General features: G+C 41.7%; 2 protein-coding genes across 4 annotated transcripts; one reads left to right on the plus strand and one right to left on the minus strand.

Annotated features, from left to right (window-relative positions):
- The first annotated feature begins 887 nt into the window (after positions 1 to 887).
- On the plus strand, positions 888 to 9,843 carry adam17b (ADAM metallopeptidase domain 17b). 3 transcript variants are annotated; one of them, XM_015050403.1, is made up of 18 exons: positions 888 to 1,283; positions 1,833 to 1,965; positions 2,050 to 2,183; positions 2,378 to 2,466; positions 2,539 to 2,713; positions 3,523 to 3,653; positions 3,728 to 3,814; positions 3,899 to 4,009; positions 4,292 to 4,436; positions 4,530 to 4,606; positions 4,678 to 4,830; positions 5,066 to 5,265; positions 5,336 to 5,439; positions 5,690 to 5,824; positions 6,097 to 6,227; positions 6,719 to 6,886; positions 6,970 to 7,026; positions 8,356 to 9,843. In XM_015050403.1, exons 1-18 carry the CDS (start codon positions 1,184 to 1,186, stop codon positions 8,734 to 8,736), a joined length of 2,511 nt encoding a protein of 836 aa, XP_014905889.1. In that variant the 5' UTR covers positions 888 to 1,183; the 3' UTR covers positions 8,737 to 9,843. The 3 variants fall into 3 exon arrangements, with proteins under 3 accessions (XP_014905889.1, XP_014905890.1, XP_014905888.1); XM_015050402.1 differs by having other exon boundaries at positions 891 to 1,283; positions 4,515 to 4,606; XM_015050404.1 differs by lacking the exon at positions 6,719 to 6,886 and having other exon boundaries at positions 890 to 1,283; positions 4,515 to 4,606.
- A 1,220-nt stretch (positions 9,844 to 11,063) lies between these two features.
- Positions 11,064 to 17,895, minus strand: cpsf3 (cleavage and polyadenylation specific factor 3). The gene is made up of 18 exons (XM_015050401.1): positions 17,719 to 17,895; positions 17,254 to 17,317; positions 17,068 to 17,165; positions 16,840 to 16,968; positions 16,147 to 16,324; positions 15,958 to 16,047; positions 15,417 to 15,567; positions 15,162 to 15,337; positions 14,926 to 15,084; positions 14,515 to 14,661; positions 14,287 to 14,439; positions 14,105 to 14,213; positions 13,426 to 13,524; positions 13,152 to 13,246; positions 12,329 to 12,416; positions 12,182 to 12,245; positions 11,999 to 12,095; positions 11,064 to 11,351 (listed from the first exon to the last, which is right to left on the minus strand). Exons 1-18 carry the CDS (start codon positions 17,787 to 17,789, stop codon positions 11,262 to 11,264), a joined length of 2,058 nt encoding a protein of 685 aa, XP_014905887.1. The 5' UTR covers positions 17,790 to 17,895; the 3' UTR covers positions 11,064 to 11,261.
- Positions 17,896 to 19,451: the final 1,556 nt, after the last annotated feature.

Raw genomic sequence — 19,451 nt, forward strand, 5'->3', positions numbered from 1 at the left:
CACGACACGAGTTCCTTTTGTTTAAAATGTGTGTTTATTGTTGTTTTGTTTCAGTTTTTAATGTTTTATTTATTTATTTTTTATTAAATCACAGTCACCATGAACGGGTTCAGGTTTCACGAGCAAACGCACACCGCGAGCGCCTCATCAGACCGTCAAGTTCACGTGCGCACGAACAAAAAAAACCCGCGGGCTTTCAAAATAAATGCATTTCTGAAACAATTTCGTACCGTATGAAGAAAATCAGATTTATTTCTATTGACTTGTCTTACTTAATCCCAAATTAAGCCTTATTTTTGTATCTAGTTGAATGTTGTTAGATAAAACACGATGCTTCGCAAAACATAAAAAATAAAATAAAAATGTTTATTTGACATTCAAGATGTTCCATTAAACTAGCTCAAAAAACCATGAAAATGACATTATGCAGCTGTTTTTAAGTGGCTTACCTTCATAGATATAAAAAATTACAAAAATAAAGATTAAATAAATTCAACAAGTACTACTGAAAGGCTGAACCTGTGACAATTACAAAGCTCTTTGGTCACTTTTTCACCGGTTTTCAGAGGATTTATTTTCTCTCTTCACATTACTGTCTTACTCTGACCTATTCCAACATTCAGGCATGAAAAAAGCTACTGAACTGAATGGGTCAAACTGTGTAATGTGCCCAACTGAGCGCAAATATGTTGAAACAGAGACTTTAAAAATCAGATTTTCTTTTTTTCCTGATTTTGTAGCCACTCTGATGAATTCGGTTTGGTGTTCCGCAAAGCATTATTCAAGACTTTGTATATTAAAGTTATTATAGTTGCTTACTAAATTAAATTTAAACAGGTCCTAGCTTCTTGCTTTTAATCATCCTAAATGTTGATTCAGTGTGAATTCCATTACTACTGTTGATTTCATGCTTTTATTCTGAAGCCGTCAGGCCTACTTCCGCCCCGCCTCCTTGCTTCTCGCCAGCTTTCCTTATCGGTTCTCGGTCTTCCTGGTTCTGCGGAGTTGGAGTCGTTTTCTCTGCGCCTTTCTGTAACAAACAATGACTTCATCCGATCTGGATGCGGATATTTTAGTTTCTAATAGAAAATGTGTTTAAAGTCGGAGGTTAGCGGCTGACCTTTCGGGACCTTTCCCTCCGTTGAGTCCGTCCCGCTGCGGATCATCCACCAATCTGTCCAACATGGGAGCGAACTTCGTTGTTTTGACACTTTTTGCAGTTTTTCTCTCCAGAACAGAGCCTGCTGTGTCTCCACCCGAAGACAAACAGCAGCAAGAGTTTGGTAAATTCTCCAAACATGGAGGTTTATATGAAAACCTCCTGACTGAAGTTAATTCAGGGAGACAGAGGCGATTCCAGGAAAGTTCATAATGGTGGCCATTGATCTGGGGGCCAGAAAAACTTGAACTAACAAAAAAATCAGTTTATTTTGAGTCCAGATATTAAGACCACTGCCTCAAGGCTGATTTAAAGATGTAATTTTTCATAATATCATGTAGTACCTCAGTAATACTACTTAAGAAGAGTTAAAGACGTTTTAAAATTTTAATGTAACTTAATTTTTCTATTTGTGGAAAAAAATAAGTATAAATAATATTTTAACCCATTTTCATCAAACTTTTGGTTTTTGCTCAGAGATCTGAGCAAAAATTGTCTGACCAATCTAGAATTACAGTTTTAGCATCTCAATGGCCAAATTTATCAAATTATACAAAAAAACATTTTTTTATTACTTGTGTGTTTTTGTTGTCAATTAGATATTAGTCAGTGTTTTCCCTCCACCTGACCCCTTACTTGGTTTTAAACTTTTTGTTGTGTCCTTCCTCTGCAGAACCTCTGCGGTCCATGCTGGACAACTTCGACGTTCTTCCATTCTCCAGCCTGCAGACCCACTCCGTCCGCCGCCGGGACGTCCAAACCGAGGCACACGTGGAGAAGCTGCTGAGCTTCAACGCCCTGCAGAGGTTGGACCCCAAAACTTCACCTATTCCTCTGAGCTGATCATCCAAAATATAAACTCCCCCTTTCCTTCTTCCTGCTGATTCCAGGAACTTCAGGCTTTACCTGAGAACCAACAACGAGATCTTTACAGAGGATTTCAAGGCCGTCGTGGAGGACGAGGATGGACAGAGACGAAGCTTCCCGGTCAACAGACACAACTACTTCACCGGACACGTCATCGGTAAGGTGTTCTTCAAGGTTTCAGTCCTTTAAAAAACGCTGGGTTTATGAGAGTCCTTGGAGAAGCCTTGACGGATCAGACGTCCCTGAAAACCAGGCAAAGAATTTAGAAAATGAGGCTTTAGATGAATGTTTGATCGACTTTGATAAGAATGAGCAGGGAGTTGCTTTATATTTGTGTTTTCTCTCTTCTAGGGGAGGAAAACTCTCGTGTTCAGGCTCATATCGACGACCACGAGTTCTCAGCTCACATCCTGACGGACGAGGCGGAGTACAACATCGAGGTAAAGAGCAAAGAAACTCAGTTCCTAGTGAATAAACATGGAGTCACTTTAAAATGTCTCGTTCCTCTCTAGCCTCTGTGGAGGTTCACGTCAGCGCCCCCCGATGGCCGCCTCCTGATCTACCGGTCGGAGGACATCAGGAACATCAGCAGGCTGCAGCAGCCCTCAGTCTGCGGATACGTGGCGTCTGAATCCGCTCACCTTCTACCGGAGGGGGTCAGGACGGCGACGAAGGGCGATGAAGAAGGTCAGTAGGATGTCAAAACAAGTCGGACAGAGAGTTTCTGTTTTACGATGTTCAACTATTTCTTTTTCTCTCGTTGATGTATGATGATTTAAAAAAAATCATATGAAAAGATACATTTCTGGTAAATCTCCAATTAAATATTTGTAAATATATTCCAAAATCACCTCCATTTGCATAAATTCAGCCATGATTTTATGGAATGATGAAGTATCTGTGAAATTGTTCTCCTTGACCTTTATGCTGCTTCTACAACTGTTTTCTTGCTCCATTTCTTTTGACTACCCAATCAGTAAAGGAGTACCACAAGGTTCTGTTGTTGGACCACTCTATTTTCTCCCCCTCGTTTTGACTCATTTACCGTATTTTCCGGACTACAGAGCTCACCTCACTATAAGCCGCATCCACAAAGTTTTTTTTTAAAAACTGGAAACGTGCATACATAAGCCGCACTGGGCTATAAGCCGCATGTTTCAAAGTGTGGGAAAAAGTAGCAGCTTATATTCCGAAAAATACGGCAGTTTATATTCCGTTGACACATTTTTACTGCATTCTATATTTTTCAACATTTTCACATGTTGAGAAAAATTTGTAGTAGTTTTATGGTGGATAATTATTCCAATCTATTAGCAACAAAACTCTCAAACTTATGTCCTTTCAAAACATCTCTTTGGTCTTTCTCAACTAAATCCTGTTTAAAGAACCAAATTCATCTCTGGAAAGACTCCAGAAATTGGTCAAAAAACAGTAAAAATTACGTTATTACATTTTTTTGTAAAACAACCCACCATTTGTCCATCTTGTCTGCTCAGAGTCAGTGTTCAGAGGGAAACGCCAGGTCACCGACCATAAGAAGAACACGTGTCCAATGCTGCTGGTCGCAGACCATCGCTTCTACCAATACATGGGCCGAAAGGAGGAGAGCACCACCATCAACTACCTGGTTAGCTCACAGCCTCCATGTTGCTTCTTTTCCCCACTTCTAGTGATCTGACCTCTCCATCTCTCTCTGTCCAGATCGAGCTCATCGACCGCGTTGACGACATCTACAGAAACACGTCATGGGACGAAGAGTTCAGCGGTTACGGAGTTCAGATCCAGCAGGTGAGGAGGAGGCCGCCGCCGCTGGTCGCTGCAGTGAAGACGACCAGATGTTGAAGTGTGAAGATGTTGTGTTTCTGCTGCCAGATTATCATTCAGAAGTCTCCCACTGAGGTCGGTCCTGGAGAAAGTCACTTCAACATGAGGGGCAGTCCAGTGGAGGGAAAAGACGTCTGGGACGTCAAGAAGCTGCTGGAGGTAAGAAATGCTGAACATTAGCAGGCGAAGGGGAGAAACGGGCTTCTGTTCGTCTTCCATGTTGAGAGGAACCTGTAGCTTAGGAAGCTAGCATGGCTGGATGGATGTTAGCATGGACGGAAGTGCTTCCATGCTCTGTTTTAATGAGTGTAAATAAATAGTGCATCCTGATCAGAATAACGATTTAGTTGCAGCTCTGAGCCCATTTGCTCCTCTCTGGATTTAAGCCTTCAGTATTTGACTCTTTTTGGAGTTGACCATTTCCTGTCTGACCTCCTGCAGCAGTTCAGTGTGGACATTGCAGAGAATGCCTCCAGCGTCTGCCTGGCCCACCTCTTCACCTACCAGGACTTCGACGAGGGGACCCTGGGCCTGGCCTACGTGGCGCCAAACAAACCAGACTTTCCCGGAGGGCTCTGCTCCAAACGTAAGCGCCAAAGTTTCCTCTACAAGTTGTCAAGGTTACCGTCAGCATCGCTGTAGTGTTTCTGAACTTGCTGTTCAGCTTGTGTTTCGACAGCAAACAAACACGGATTCATCTGTCTGAACACGGGCCTCACCAGTACCAAGAACTACGGGAAAACGATCCTGACCAAGGTGAAGTCCAGAAGCCCTTTCTGAGGGTTTTTCAGTTTTTGTAGCTTTTTTCTGATGGATTGTCTCTACAGGAAGCAGACCTGGTGACGACTCACGAGCTGGGCCATAACTTCGGAGCGGAGCATGACCCAGACAACGTGCCGTACTGCGCTCCGCGGGAGGATCAGGGTGGGAAGTACGTCATGTACCCCATCGCTGTGAGCGGAGACCACGTCAACAACAAGGTGCCGAGATATTATAGATAGATGGACAGATGTTAGCATGGATGGATGGATGCTAGGGTACATAGATAGACATATGCTAGCAGCCATCCAACAGTGCATGCTAGAAGAGATCGATGCTACCATGGACTGATGGATGATATAAGCAACCAACCATCAATCCTATCATGCAACAAGATGCCATGTTTTTTCCATTGTAAACCAGAAAAAGTTTCATGACGGTTCCTTTCCATTTCAGCTGTTCTCCAACTGCAGCAAGCAGTCCATCGTGAAGCGGCTGCGCTCCAAAGCGGCGTCCTGCTTCAAGGAGAGGAACGTCAACGTGTGCGGGAACTCGCGGGTGGAGCAAGGCGAGGAATGCGACCCGGGGTTGCTGCACTTCAACTCGGACCGCTGCTGCACCCAGGATTGCCGGCTGAAGGACGGAGCGGAGTGCAGGTCTGAGTCGCTCCAGGTCAGGGGTTCAACGCCGCTCCGATCGGCTGATCCGCCATCTTTCTTTGTTCAGTGACAGGAACAGCGCCTGCTGCAAAGACTGCAGGTTCCAGGTGAGAGGCGAGGTCTGCCAGGAGCCCATCAACGCCACCTGTAAGGGCCACTCCTACTGCACAGGTCAGGACTCTGGGTTTCCTCTTCTACAGGAATACAGATGTTTTGTTGGACACTTGTTGCTTTTAACAGTCAAAACAAGGAAGAATTAATTGAAAGTTTCAAACTGGAGCTATTTTAAAAATACTTAACTTTATTTATATTTCAATTTGAAATATTAACTATTTAAAAATATATGTGTATAAAAATAAACTTTTTTTTCTCGAATATTTTAACATATACATGAATTACAAAAAGTTCTGTTTGCCAACAGGAAACAGCAGTGAGTGTCCTCCGCCGGAGAACGCTCCGGATACAACTGTGTGTCTGGACAACGGGGAATGCCGTGGCGGAAAGTGTGTTCCCTTCTGCCAGGTGGTCAAAAAGCTGGAGTCCTGCGCCTGCAACGGTAACGCTGCTGCATGGGTTCGAGAGCGGTTCTACTGGGGAGTGTCACGGGTTCGAGAGCGGTTCTACTGGGGAGTGTCACGGGTTCGAGAGCGGTTCTACTGGGGAGTGTCACGGGTTCGAGAGCGGTTCTACTGGGGAGTGTCACGGGTTCGAGAGCGGTTCTGGTTCTCTGATGAGTAGCGAGAAACACTAACTTGTTTTTTTCTGGAAGCTGAAACTGTCTTCCTTGTGAACCTTCGGGTCTAACCGAACCTTCTGGTTTCTTCCCAGAAACAAACTCGTCCTGTAAAGTCTGCTGCCGGGGGAGCAACGGAGTCTGCAGCCCCTTTGTTGACGTGAAAGGCGACTTTGTGTATTTGCGGAAAGGCAAACCTTGCACTGTGGGCTTCTGCGACGGAGCGGTGAGTCAAACACTCATGACCATTTAGTGTTGGCAATGCACCATCATAGCTGGTCTGCCAACCAGAAAAAGAGTCCCTTGCTTACGGTCTGGATGACCGCTAGAAGTAGTGCAAATTACCAAAACCATAGGGCCAAAAGGGGTACTTTCATTCTGACTCAAAGGTCTGTAGCTGGTCTAACCAATGTTCCTTTAGGAAGATAAAGAAGGGCCCTGGTTTTCTGTGATTCTTAGTTCTAGTGGCCATTCAGAGACAAAGGGAAGGATGATCACTGGGTTAGAACCAGGAGTTACAGACACACATCAAACTGGACCTGAAGAGTCCCCGTTGGTTTAACCTGATGATTGTTCCTCAACCTCAATAACCAGAAGCCCAAAATGGAAAAGGCATCTACTGAATCCCCTTGAACACAAAGCAAAGAGTTGGGGACCCTTAAGGCTTCAGATCAACCATAAGGGCTTAAACTGAATGAGCCATTCCTGTCTGTACAGGGGAAGTGCATGAAGCAGGTGCAGGATGTGGTGGAACGTCTGTGGGACTTCATTGATAAACTCGACATCAACACGTTCAGAAAGTTCCTGGCTGATAACATCGTGGGCTCAGTGGTGGCGTTCTCGCTCCTCTTCTGGGTTCCTTTCAGCATCCTGGTCCACTGTGTGGTTGGTGTCACTCCTCACAGACGCCTCTCTGGGGTTTTTTCTCCCTGAAAGCCGTAACTTTGTTCTGCTTTCTGTACTTCCAGGACAAGAAGATGGATAGACAGTATGAAGAGACCACCAAGTCTCTATTCTTCTCCAGCGTGAGTATGAGCGTCCTCAGTCATGCTAGATATAGCAGATAGCAGGATGTAGGCATGAGGTCCAACAGCTTATTAGATCAATAAACAGTCTGGTTGAAGATGGCATTGTTCTTTGGCAAGACATAAACTGATAATCACTGGCGTTTGGTTAGCCTTTACCTTAGGAGAACCCAGTCAGCATTAGTTGAAGGTCAGAAACTCCTGCTCACCAGCTGCAGTTTCCTGTAATTGGCTTTTGTGCCATCCTCTTTGCAGCCAACATCTCCAATTTGGAACCACTTCCACCAGATGGTACAAGTCAAATCTAACTTGAAGCCAATCAATTTTATTGGCAGCAGACTGCATTTATTGATTGACCCGTGAATTCACATCAATAACATCTTAACCACCATTTTCAGCCTATGATGAAACTGTAGTAGCTGCAAATCAATTTCTTGAGGTCCAACCTTTTCATCAGTTGTGGGAGAAGAGCATACATACCTTCGACTCAACGGGACAATCAACAACGTGCAAATGTACCAAGGGATTTCTGAGAAACTGGCCTCAAGAGTAGATGCACAAAATGACGTCATCTGAGTGTCAACCACAGCTTCCCCTACATGTTCCTGCCTATTTTCACACCAACATACTGAGGATCACGCTGCTAACAGAGGCTAAACCCAAACCGGAGATTAAACAGCTACACTAAGACTTCACAGTGGAGAGGAAGCTCTTACTGACTCTGAGCCAAAGTTTTTAATCAGTTTCAGACTTGGTGATCATTTCAGGGTAAAGGAAAACCCTGCTTTAGTTTGAGGCATTCAATGGTCAGGTTTCACTGGGATTTGGTCGAAGAGCCGTACAGCTGTAGAAGCCACAGGAACGTCAGAGAAAACAACAGAGGAAGTTTATCTTAAGGTGTTGCAGCTTCGTCTATGTTAAACTTCAGATTGGGGAGTTTTTTGGCTTAACAGATCCTCTAGAAAGAAATCCTTTACAAATACTTTTGCAGTGGTGGGCACATTTCTGCTAATAATGGAGCTAATTTTCCACTTAGTTCTTGAGCCAACTTTGTTAACGTTTAGCATGAACAGGAGCAACATGGTTGAATAGTTGTTGAATTTAACAATGCTAACATTGTTAGCATTGTTTTCTACTAAATACCATGCTGGTAGCACTTTAGCGTTAGTGGGACTAATGTTTATGACTTGGGGTTTGCATAAGTAACTTTTTAGTTAGCGGTGCTGACCACTGTCCTTTGATTTCCTTCTGTTTACTTTCAGATAACTGAAGGTTGACAGCAGGTTCCAGTCTAGTCATCACCACACTGACAGTCCTTTTTTTTCCCAGAATGCCGAGCTCCTGAGCAGCCTTGATTCTGCTTCTGTCCGGATCTTCAAGCCTCTAAACTTCCCGCCCGCCCCTGTGCGGCTCCCACCGATCAGCCCGCAGCTTGCCAGCACACCGCCGGTCTTCGGTGCCGCCCCCGCCTCGAGCCACACATCCCCGCCTCTGGATGCGCCCCACATGGCCACCATCTTGGAGAACCCCAGCCTGGACTCCCACCTGGATGAGGAGGAGCTGCAGGAGGCGTTCGGGCGCCCGGCTGGAGCTACTCGCCGTTCATTTGAGGACCTGACGGAGACAAACCCGATGAGACGCAGCAACAAGTCAAAGCTGTTCAGACTTCAGAGGCAACATCAGATCGACAGCAAGGAGACTCAGTGCTGAGAGACGCTGCCAGGGGGCGCTGCTGCCCCTCATCCGTTCCTTAAAGCTGATCCCTGAGCTCACCTCCAGCTGTCTCAGGTAACACAATGAAGCCATTTTCAAACACAGCTTGGTGTCGATTTATAATCTGTTTATTTTTTAAATAATTTTCTGATCTTTTTTTGTGTTCGTCACTCATTTTCCCTTCTAAAAAGGTACAACTTTTAACTTTGCACTTCAGTGGTTGAAAGAATACATTGAAGTTTTAGCATTTTTAATTATTTGATATAAAAATCCATTTTTTTTCTGATCTCATCACAATGCTAACATCTTCCCACTCTGCTTTTCCACCTCAAGGTCCAATATTTTCACAATTAAAGCGCAAAGATGTCAACCAATCATCAGTTCCAATAAAGTCCTGATAGGGGTTAAAAATAGGATCTGCTGAAATTTAAAACCTCTCAGTTTGAGAGATGTGAAAGGGAGCTAAAAATTAAATTTAAATTTGTGTTTTTGATTCTTATCAGAATGAATTATCCATAGTATCCACTGCCTAAACATAGTTTATAAAAAAATGGAAGCAGTCTTTAATTTCATTCTAAATAACTGAGGTAAGAAAGATAATAACTTGATTCTTGTATAAATAAAACTTATTTTGTCTCATATTTCTCTGATTCTGGTTATCAAAATGAGATGAAATGAGACCAAAACAGGTGTCAACTTTTATGATTTCTGTAAAACAAAATGAGCTCAAATTATGTTAAACATAAGAGTTGAAACTGTTATAACAGCAGAGCTCGCTTTTATCTTAAGATAATGGGAGAATGAAACTGATCACGTCACATGGAGCTGAATGCAGCAGTTCAAGTTTACACAGAGGAACATAAGATTTGGCTAAAGATAATGAAATAAATCATAAACCAAACTGCTCTGACTTGTTTCAACATCTTCAGATAATGAATTCAGTGTTTCATTAAATACATTAAATACTGAATTACAACAAAATGGTCTTCAGGAACAGACTGTTGGCAAAAAAAGCAAGCGAGAGGCTTTATGTCGACATAATGAAACATTGACAAAAAGTCAAAATCTCAAAGATATAAGTAGCTACTTGTATCTAAATAATTTCAAAAAGAAATATCACTTACCAACTGATAACCCCCAGATGCTTAGAGCTTAACCACACTAAGCCCAAAGAATAACCAAAAAACTGTTAAATTTTACTGACTTTACATGTCAGCAGTGGATCTAAAATTAATTTAACCAGAAAATCTGGGATTCATAAATAAAAAATGTGAAGGTTTTTTCTTTAAACTTTCAAAATCGCCTCAACAAATATTCTTCAAAATAAGAGACCAAGACATTTAAGCATGAACTACTGCAAAATTCATATTTTCTCATTTTCACACGATGAATGTGAAAGACAAAAAATTCTGCATTTTTATACAGTTTTGCAAGATATTTTACAGAAAATATTTATTTTTACACGATTTAAAACAGTTTGTGGGACTAAAGTTAAAGTTTTGTTTAACAGGATGGTGCTTTTTATTCGTGTTTTTTAAAGTTTGTATTTCTCTAAAGCGAATGAAACTCACTTTAGAGAAAAAAAACAATCAAAAACGCAGTAAAACTTTAGAAAACAATTTAAAGATGGTTGATATTTTTAAATATGCTATAAACTGCTTTGAAACAACAAGACTTGTACAAATCTAAATTAAAACCAAAGAATTAGACCAAACTTTATAGTTTTGGTGAAAAAAAAAGTGTTGTATTTTTGTTTTATTGTATTAAATATCTGTTAAAGTGTTAAAACCACCTCTGTCAGTATTTTGGGATGTTGTGTCTTTTTGTTTTAATGCGTTTACTTTTATTTAAATGTTCAAAAACTGCAGCTTTTACATGAAAAATAAAAACTACTGTTCAGAAAACCTTCTGCATGTTTTCATTTTACAAAAGCTTTAAAATCTTCATTTATTCAGCTGAAGAATTTGGTTTAAATAAAATTAGAAAAAAATAGCAAACTGCAGTAAATATGCAAAAAAGTGTTAAAAATTAACAGAAACTCCTAACACACATACATGTCAGGTGTATTTTCACAAACTTTAGAAATATGTTGATTAAAAATAATAATGAAATATGTATGTGGTCTGAAACCTTTGTATTACATCGCATTTCCATTTATTGTGGTTCTAATCTCACCAAAATAACCTAAGTTTCCTCCAATGGATAAATATTATTGATTTGATTCATGTAATCACCTCGATTGCAGTCAGAGCTGGACAATCTGGAAGAAAATTACATTTATAGAAATCTAACAGGTTAATAAGATATAAATGTTCCAGAACAAATTTAAATAACAGGAATTAATTAGATTTATTTTCAAAAATTGTCAAACTAAACACTGAATTTCCTGTAAGAAAAGTAGGACAAGTCGGAGAAATCTCACAAAATTAGTTTTATCTTGTACAAAAACAATCGTTACGGACGTCTGACAACAGCTGTGTTGTAAACAAAATAATCAGTTGGAATAAAGTGGGCGTGGCCTGTCAGAAGACGGGCGTGAGGGCCTCAAAGAGTCGATGGACGGCGACTTCAATCATTTCTCTCAGAGGCTCGTCGTCCAGACACGTCACCGCCTGCAGGATTAAATTCAGTTGTTACAAAAATTGTTACAAAAATGCTGATATATTAAATCAAATATGACTTAAAAAAAATTTGACTAGAAAATTTAACGCCTCCAAATTGGGCCTGTCTTTTTAAAAACTGACTCTGAAGCTCCGCCTTCAGGAAGTCATCACAACATGGCTCCTCTATTCACCCTTTAACAAAGTTTTTACCAGCGTTGCTCTGAGCAGTAGCTCCTGTAATGAGCTCTGCAGCTCCACCAGCTGTTTGCTAATTGCTGCTGGCTAGTCTGAAGGTGCTGAGTGGGGGGGAGTGTCCTTGAAGATGGAGCTATGTTGCCATGGAGATTAAAAAAAATCTCAAACATGCACAAAAGAATCAAGGCAACACTGCAGGAATATTTTTGATGAGGGAATAACATAACATGATGTAAAGTTCAAAAAAGTAGATTTTATATAATGATATCAACTAAAAATTTTTTAGAATGTATGGACTGTATATGTTAACCAGGAGAAGTAATAAAAAGCAGATGTATTTATTGGCACTTCCGGCATTCCATATTTTTTCTCCTTTTGTATAAGAAAACAGAAATCTTCTCGGCCTGAAGAGGGCGCTGCTGTATTGGAACATACAGCAGCGCCACTTTCTTTGTACTCACTCTCGTCTCCGGGTCGATTGTTGCCGTGGCGCCGTCCACCGTCACAAACAAATTCCTGCTGTCTTTGAAATTTACGCAGTCGTCCCCGAACATGTCACTGCAACACACAAAGCGATCAGGTTGCTGCTCCAGTTGTCGGGCTTTTATTTTGAAAACAGCGGTTTGTGTGCCGTGTGGACTCACTGCATCATGAGCTCCAGACGCTCCACAAACACCTCCATGTCGAAGGTCTCCTTCCTGTCCAGGACTGAAAAACAAGCAAACAAAGGTCAGAGGCTCCAGCCGAGTCCCAGAGCGCCCCCTGCAGGCGGTCGTGTTGCGTTTACTGACACTTCTGGGCGCTGGGATTGGACTGGACCTCCAGAACCACAGTGGCGACGGCGTCTGCGTACATGTCGTTGAGCGGGTTGGCGACCCACTGAGGAGGAAACAGACATTTGACATAAACAACCAGCTGCACTGTTGGAGAAAAACCTTTAAATATAAAGAAATCTGTAAAATAATAATTAAACTTCATATTACATTAGTTAGAGAAATATTACAAACACTATGCTAATTTGAAACTAACATAAAAATAGTGTTTTTAATTTAAATATTTGTTTTTTCATGCAAGCAAGTAAACATGAAGATAAAACTAAATTAGTTGATTTAATACGCAGAAAAAAACTTTATACTTCAAATAAATGTTTCAAACTCATATTTTACACATTATTTATTATATTAATTTATAATTTCCTATGTACATGAACAGTTGTTAAACAATTTCCTGTATTTCCTTACCAGATTTCAATTTTTTTTATTTTTTGATATTTCTTTTATTTTTAAAAATGCAAGTAAAATATATGTTAAACAAAGACAAATAATAAAAAGCAAATTTATTTTTTGTACACTGAAACTGATTGCCAGTTTTGAGTCTTCTGGCATTCCATACTTTTATTGCTTTTGTATATTTTGACTGAGGATATCAATGTGTAAAGTGAAACCCAAATTATAACATATTTTCTTTTTTTTTTCATCAAAATTACAATCTTAGGTTTTATATTACCAAGTATGTTTTAGACCTCCAAATTAAAATTTAAGCCTTTAAAACACAAAATATTACAATTTATCACAAAGTTAGCCATCATATGACGCAGCTTATAAATAGTCTGACCTCCAGCAGCACCATGCCGGCTTCATGAACCAATGTGATGCTTTCAAAGATCTTCACTGTGATTTTCTCCGCCTTCTCCACCTGCTGCACATCACCTGCACAGAAACACCAAAACACCTCAGGTGAGATTTAGCCTCCTCAGTGAGAGTAAAGCGGGTGTAAAACATGGACAACGTGTTTGTCAGTCAGAAAAGAAGCAGAGTAATTCCCTAAAAGAGGCTGGAATAAAGCGTCTGGAAATAAAACCTCATGTGAGTTTCTGTTTTTGGTTTACCTGCCAGGTTCCTCAGCTGGCTCACCAGCAGGGAGATGGGTCCGGTGAACGGGATGGCCTGAGTCTGGGTCACCATGCCAACGGACAGATCCGTGTAGTCTGGACAGAGAGGGAACCAAGCAACATGAACACACCACGGCGCGGTGCATTCAGGGACACAGAACCGCAGGAAAAACTAAAACTAAAGGAACAGGAACTACTACTGACATCTTAAAACCAGATGTTTGCATTTAAGTTCCCAAAAGTTTGTTCAGTACTGTGGAAGTTCAAAGTTAAGAAGAACTAGTTCAAAGTTCAGTTCACAAAAGGTTAACAGTAACTAACCACCAACTATAAAGCCTGAAAAAGACAAACACTAAAGAAGAATTAAATAAATAAAACAATGCTTAGCCTGGTGGGGTCAAAGTAAAGCCTGGTGGCCCGCCAGGCTGAAGGTACACCAGGTGAAGCCCCGCCCACATCTTACTACTGTTGATGTGAGGAGCGGCCATTTTGAAAAGTAAAACCGGCCGTACAAATCGTAATTGGAGTAGTCGGAGCTCCTCTTAATTTCCCAGTAGGAAATCCGACTTCGGAGGGCGTTCCAGATGATTTTTCCAACTGAGAAGTCTGAAATCCCAGTTTTGAGAGCAACTTGCATGCAGCATCAGCTCTGTGATTGGACTGGACAGTTACTCACTGGAGAGGTCAGTTGGGGTCATGATGTGGTAGTTAAAGTTCCTCTTGACCAGGATCCCAGAGACCCTCTGGCCCTGAGCGCACTTCTCGTCTGCGAGCGCGCCCATCACCTGCAGCAGGGCATGCTGGGAGTTAAAACGCCATCGGATTGCATTGTGTGTTCGCAAACACGCCGAGACGGACCTTCGCCAGCTTCTCTCCTCTGAAGGTGAGCGTTACGGCCTCGGTGTTCCTCGGGTTGTGGACCTCGATGTGGACCTCGTCATTGTCCTCGTACTCCCGGATCAGAGCCGCCTTCAGGCGGGCCATCTCGTTCTGCTCGCCGTGGACCAGAATCTGCAGGACCAAACGAAGACCAGTCAGTTTTTTGATCTCGACTCAGATCTGGACGGAGCGGGGAGCCCGGATTACCACGTGGGGAGGTTTGAGAGCTCTGATGAACTCGCTGGTCTGCTGGTAGTCGGTGTGAGCCGAGAAGGAGATGTAGTCCACAGACATCTTCAGAGGAAGCTTCTGACCCGACATGGTGGTGATCTCCTCAGGTTCAGTCATGATGTGCTGCGGCACAACAGCACTTTGTCAGACATGACAACACATATCTACCACAAGAGGGAGCTCTTGCACCACCAGCTTCTGGTCTGGTCAAACCTTTGACCTGATTACACACTTGGTGAGCAGGTGTGAAGTCAGTGAGCCATTATAACCAGTGAGTTTTATCTGAGCTCTAATGTGGATTAAAAACAGCATAACTGAACCTCAGTGAACATAATGCTGCCAACATCCGCTAACTGATATTAGCAGGCCAATTTTTATCTGGATCACCTTGGCCAGCGTTCCCTCCACACAGTACCCGGCGATGATGACGCCGTTCCTCCTATCGGTGCACCAGCTCTCAAACAGCTCTCTGGAGAGTCCGCTCTGCATCATACCAGGCGACGCCATCACCACGCTGGGGCCGATGTCGTCAAAATGATCCATGCTCTGAAAACAAAAGACACAAACACAATCAGTGATTGGTCGAGCCACAGCTGGACGCCGTACTGAGCACGCTCAGAGACCTTCAGGTTGCTGATGTGCTTGAAGACGAAGGGGTTGTTGACGTTGATGGCCTTGCGGATCTTGTCGTTCATGGCGTTGATGTAGGTCTGGTAGACGGCCATGCACTTCCTGGCCAGAGATGAGGCGTAGTAGATGGGAATGTCGTGGAGCTCCGGGTGGTTCTGCCAGTACTCGTCTGGGTCAGAAGCAGATCCAGATCGATCAGACTTACAGAACCACCGTACTGTAAGAGGATGCAATGGAGCCGGACTCACCCAGGATGAGCAGCAGCTCCTGGGCTCGTCCCAAGGCGAACACGGGGATCAGGCAGCGGCCCTCGCGGTTCACGATGTCGTGCACCGTGTTGCAGAACCGGGCCTCTCTCTCCTCCCGTTTCTCATGGATGTGGGTCCCGTACGTCGACTCCTGTCGCACAAAAACATGTCAGCGCATCTCAAATGTTCTGGTACATTTTCATGATACCTCTAGATATTCTCTGGAAGGTTAGTCACTGAAACTACCTGAAGCCTCACCTTTTTTCTGCACAGAAAATGAGCTAAAATCCCTCAATCTGTTTCTTTACAAAGCCACATTCGAAACTGTTAAAGACTCATTGATAGTTATAATGATGATTTGTGTGACAAAAAAGCAAAATATAAGTTATCATTAACAGAGCTTTGGTCTACATTCAACACTAGAGGGCACTATAATGTGGCACAGATTAAATAAAACAGCTTTAACAGAAGCTTCAAAATGGTTTTAAACAGTTTAATTGGTGGTGGGTTGCAGGGGAGCTGCTTCAGTCTGGTGACTCACTGTGATGAGGATATCTGGCTTCACGCTGGGGATCTCCGCCGCCATCAGGTGTCTGTCCTCCTGCCGGGAGAAGTCTCCGGTGTACAGCAGCTGCACCAAAACACAAACACTTAGAGAAGGAAAATCTCTGCTCCTATTAGTCAGAGTGCTTCATATTCACTCCAGATTTTAATATTTTTATAGACGGACCTTGACGCCGGCGATCTCGATCATGAACATGGCGGCGCCCAGAACGTGGCCGGCGTGGTAACACCAGAACTTGATGCCTGCCACTTCTTTCACCTCATGGAAGTTGATGGTTTCGATCTTCTCCATGCTGTCCTCCAGGTCCGTCTCGGTGTACAGCATGTCGTCTGCTGAGATGTTACTGAGAGAGAGGAAAACAATCTGATCATTTTCAATGATCAAAGTATGCAGTTTCTGTTTTCAGGGTTATTTTGGTCAGATCAGAAGACCTCCAGATTAATATCCACCAAGACTTTTTCTTTCATTTTATGCTAAATTTCCATTAGAAGAACCAGAATCCACTTTACTGCCCAAGTTTGTCCACATAAACAGTGGTGGTTGTAGTAGGAATGGTGCCTTGGGCATGACTCAACTTTGGTCCCCCTGAACTATTAAAATGCAAACAATTAGCATCCCCCCCCCCCAACAAAAAGCAGGTAAATAGTCCTGAGTTTCCCAAACGTTTCAGTGTATGACCACACCAAAAATATAATTAAATATGGAGTGAAATATTAATATTACATATTTTTTAAAAAAAAATCCAGAAAAAAATACTTAATTTTATCATTCAAAATTATATTACATATTTGTTTAGAGGTTTAATGGTATATTTATTTATTTCAAGATATTTCCATATATGATGGCCCCTGAACTCACCTGACTTTGACGTAGTCGGACAGCAGCCAGCGGTAGATGGCCTTGGTGGCGTGTGTCATGAAAGTACGTCCTTTAAAGCTGGTCTTCTGCAGGAACCAGGGAAGCGCTCCACAGTGGTCCAAGTGGAAGCTGAAAGAGGACAGAGCTGTAGCAATTTGGCTAATCTCCCATCCACATCACCGCTACTGCAGGTCTGAGAGGAGTTTGATGCTGGTTTCCTGAACTCACTGGCTGATGAGCAGCAGGTCGATCTCAGCCGGGTCGATCAGGTCGATGTAGGGCAGAGCGTCCATCCCCTCCAGACCAGGATGGATCCCGCAGTCCAGCTGGAGGTAAACAGAGGTACAATTTTACAATCTGGGGTTTTCAGTTTGTCCGGGAAATAACAAGAAATAAAAGGAAAAACAGAGTTACCATGATTTTTCTGCCTTTGAACTCCAGAATTATGCAGGATCGTCCAACTTCCTGACCGGCTCCTCTGCACACAAACGCACCATGAAACCATAACTTTCATCCAGATTTTATATATATATATAAAGTCTTTAAAAAGAAAAAAAAATCTGACTTTATAGTCTTCAGTTTGAATTACATACAGTCAAAGAATGATATTAAACGAGTTACAATTAAACGGGGAGCGAGGGAAAATTTCAAAGTATTATAAAAATAGGACAAATTTGTGTGTAAAGGCTACTAAAATATAATCATCAAACTTTTACTTGTCACCGAATTGAAAAGATTATCCTTATTATTATTTATAAAACCAGTATATAATGTGTTTGGGAACATATATGCGATAAAATCCGAAAAGTTGTGTTTTGTGAATGGAATTTGGTGTACGAGCAACGGACTCGGGGATAAAATTGTCCGATTTAAACTCACAGCGGGCGGATCAGCAGCTGGTCGCTCTCCTCCGCAGGAACCGTCGCGTCCGCTTTACGTTTAGCCGCCATGTTTACTGTAATAAACTAAACAAGACGTTTAACAAACAAATTCATCACTCCGCTACTTTCACACTTCAGTACGGCAACACTTCCGGTCCCTTCTCTAATCAGTCCGGTAAGTACAACTTCTAGCTTCTCCAGTTCCAAAAAGAAAACCCGACCGTAGATTTGAATTTGTTGTTGTATTCTTAATCTGTGACACTTTATGACCACTAAACCTTAAAATTCATGCAATCTTACCCAAAACACTTATAATAATAGTGTTGAATTTATTGTCCACCATTTTTATATATATATTTTGAAATGTTGATTTTATTTTCCATCCTTTTTTATTTCTAAGTGTTGCTTGAAAGACTTTATGCTTCAATTGGCCAGTGTGGGGATTGAACCCATGACCTTGCCATTATTAGCACCACGTTCTGACCAGATGAGCTAACCAGCTATTGATATGAATGAGTTTTCATCGATTTACCAAAAATTTAGATAATCTTGACTTAATGTTTTTCAAAATCAACATGCATGTAAGTATATTTTATTTTGAAGTGTTGATTGTATTTCAGAGCAATTTTTTATTTCAAGGTATTTATTTTATTTCCCATCCTTTCTTTATTTTGAGGTGTTGATTGTCTGAAAGACTTTAAATGTCCAGTGTGGGGATTGAACCCTTGACCTTGGTGTTGTTAGTACCACGCTCTGACCAGCTGAGCTAACCCACCTTAAATAATGATGATTTTTCATGGATTAAAAGAAAACTTACATGATCTTACCACAATGAAGATTTGAAAAAAGCACTCATATTAAAATGTTTCTCCAGCTGTTTTTGTTGTGAAGTGTTGATTGTCTAAAAGACTTTATGCTTCTACTAGCCAGTATGGGGCTTGAACCCATAACCTTGGAAGTATTAGCACTACCCTCTGACCATCTGAGCTACCCAGCCATACATGCTGTTGAGATTCCATTGATTTAAAAACAACTTACATGATCTTAACAATGAAGGTTTAAGAAAAGTGCTCATATTCTAATGTTTTTCCAAAATCAACATGTATAATAATTTATTTTCCAGGCTTTTTATGTGTTGATTTTCATTATACTTTAGATTTGACTAGAGTGGGTATTGAACCCATGACCTCAGCATTACTAGCATCACACACTGACCAGCTGAGCTAAACTACCTTTTGTAATGTCAAGTTTTCATGGATTTAAGAACAACTTACATGATCTTAGCAATGAAGATTTAAGAAGTGTTCATATTCTAATGTTTTTCATGCATAATATTTGATATTGCAGCCTTTTGTATCTGTTGATTTTCCTGAAAGACATTAGATAGGAATTAGCCAGGATGATGATTGAACCCATGACCTTGGCGTTATTAGAAACACGCTTCGACCAGCTGAACTAACCAGCCATACATGTTGTTGAGTTTCTATCGACTTAAGAAAACTTACATGATCGTAACAATGAAGATTTGAGAAAACTTATCATTGTCAATATAAATAGTGGTTAAATTTAAGGACTTCTGCTGCTTTGAATAAGACTTTAGGTTTCAATTGGCCAGTGTGGGAATTGAACCCATGACCTTGGACATTATTAGCACCATGTTCTGACCAGCTGAGCTAACCAGTCATTCATGTTGTTGAGTTTTCATCAATTTGCTAAAAACTTAGATGATCT

Source organism: Poecilia latipinna, unplaced genomic scaffold, assembly GCF_001443285.1.
Source record: "Poecilia latipinna isolate Pla-1442-1.1 unplaced genomic scaffold, P_latipinna-1.0 Scaffold989, whole genome shotgun sequence".
Classification (NCBI taxonomy): Eukaryota; Metazoa; Chordata; class Actinopteri; order Cyprinodontiformes; family Poeciliidae; genus Poecilia; species Poecilia latipinna.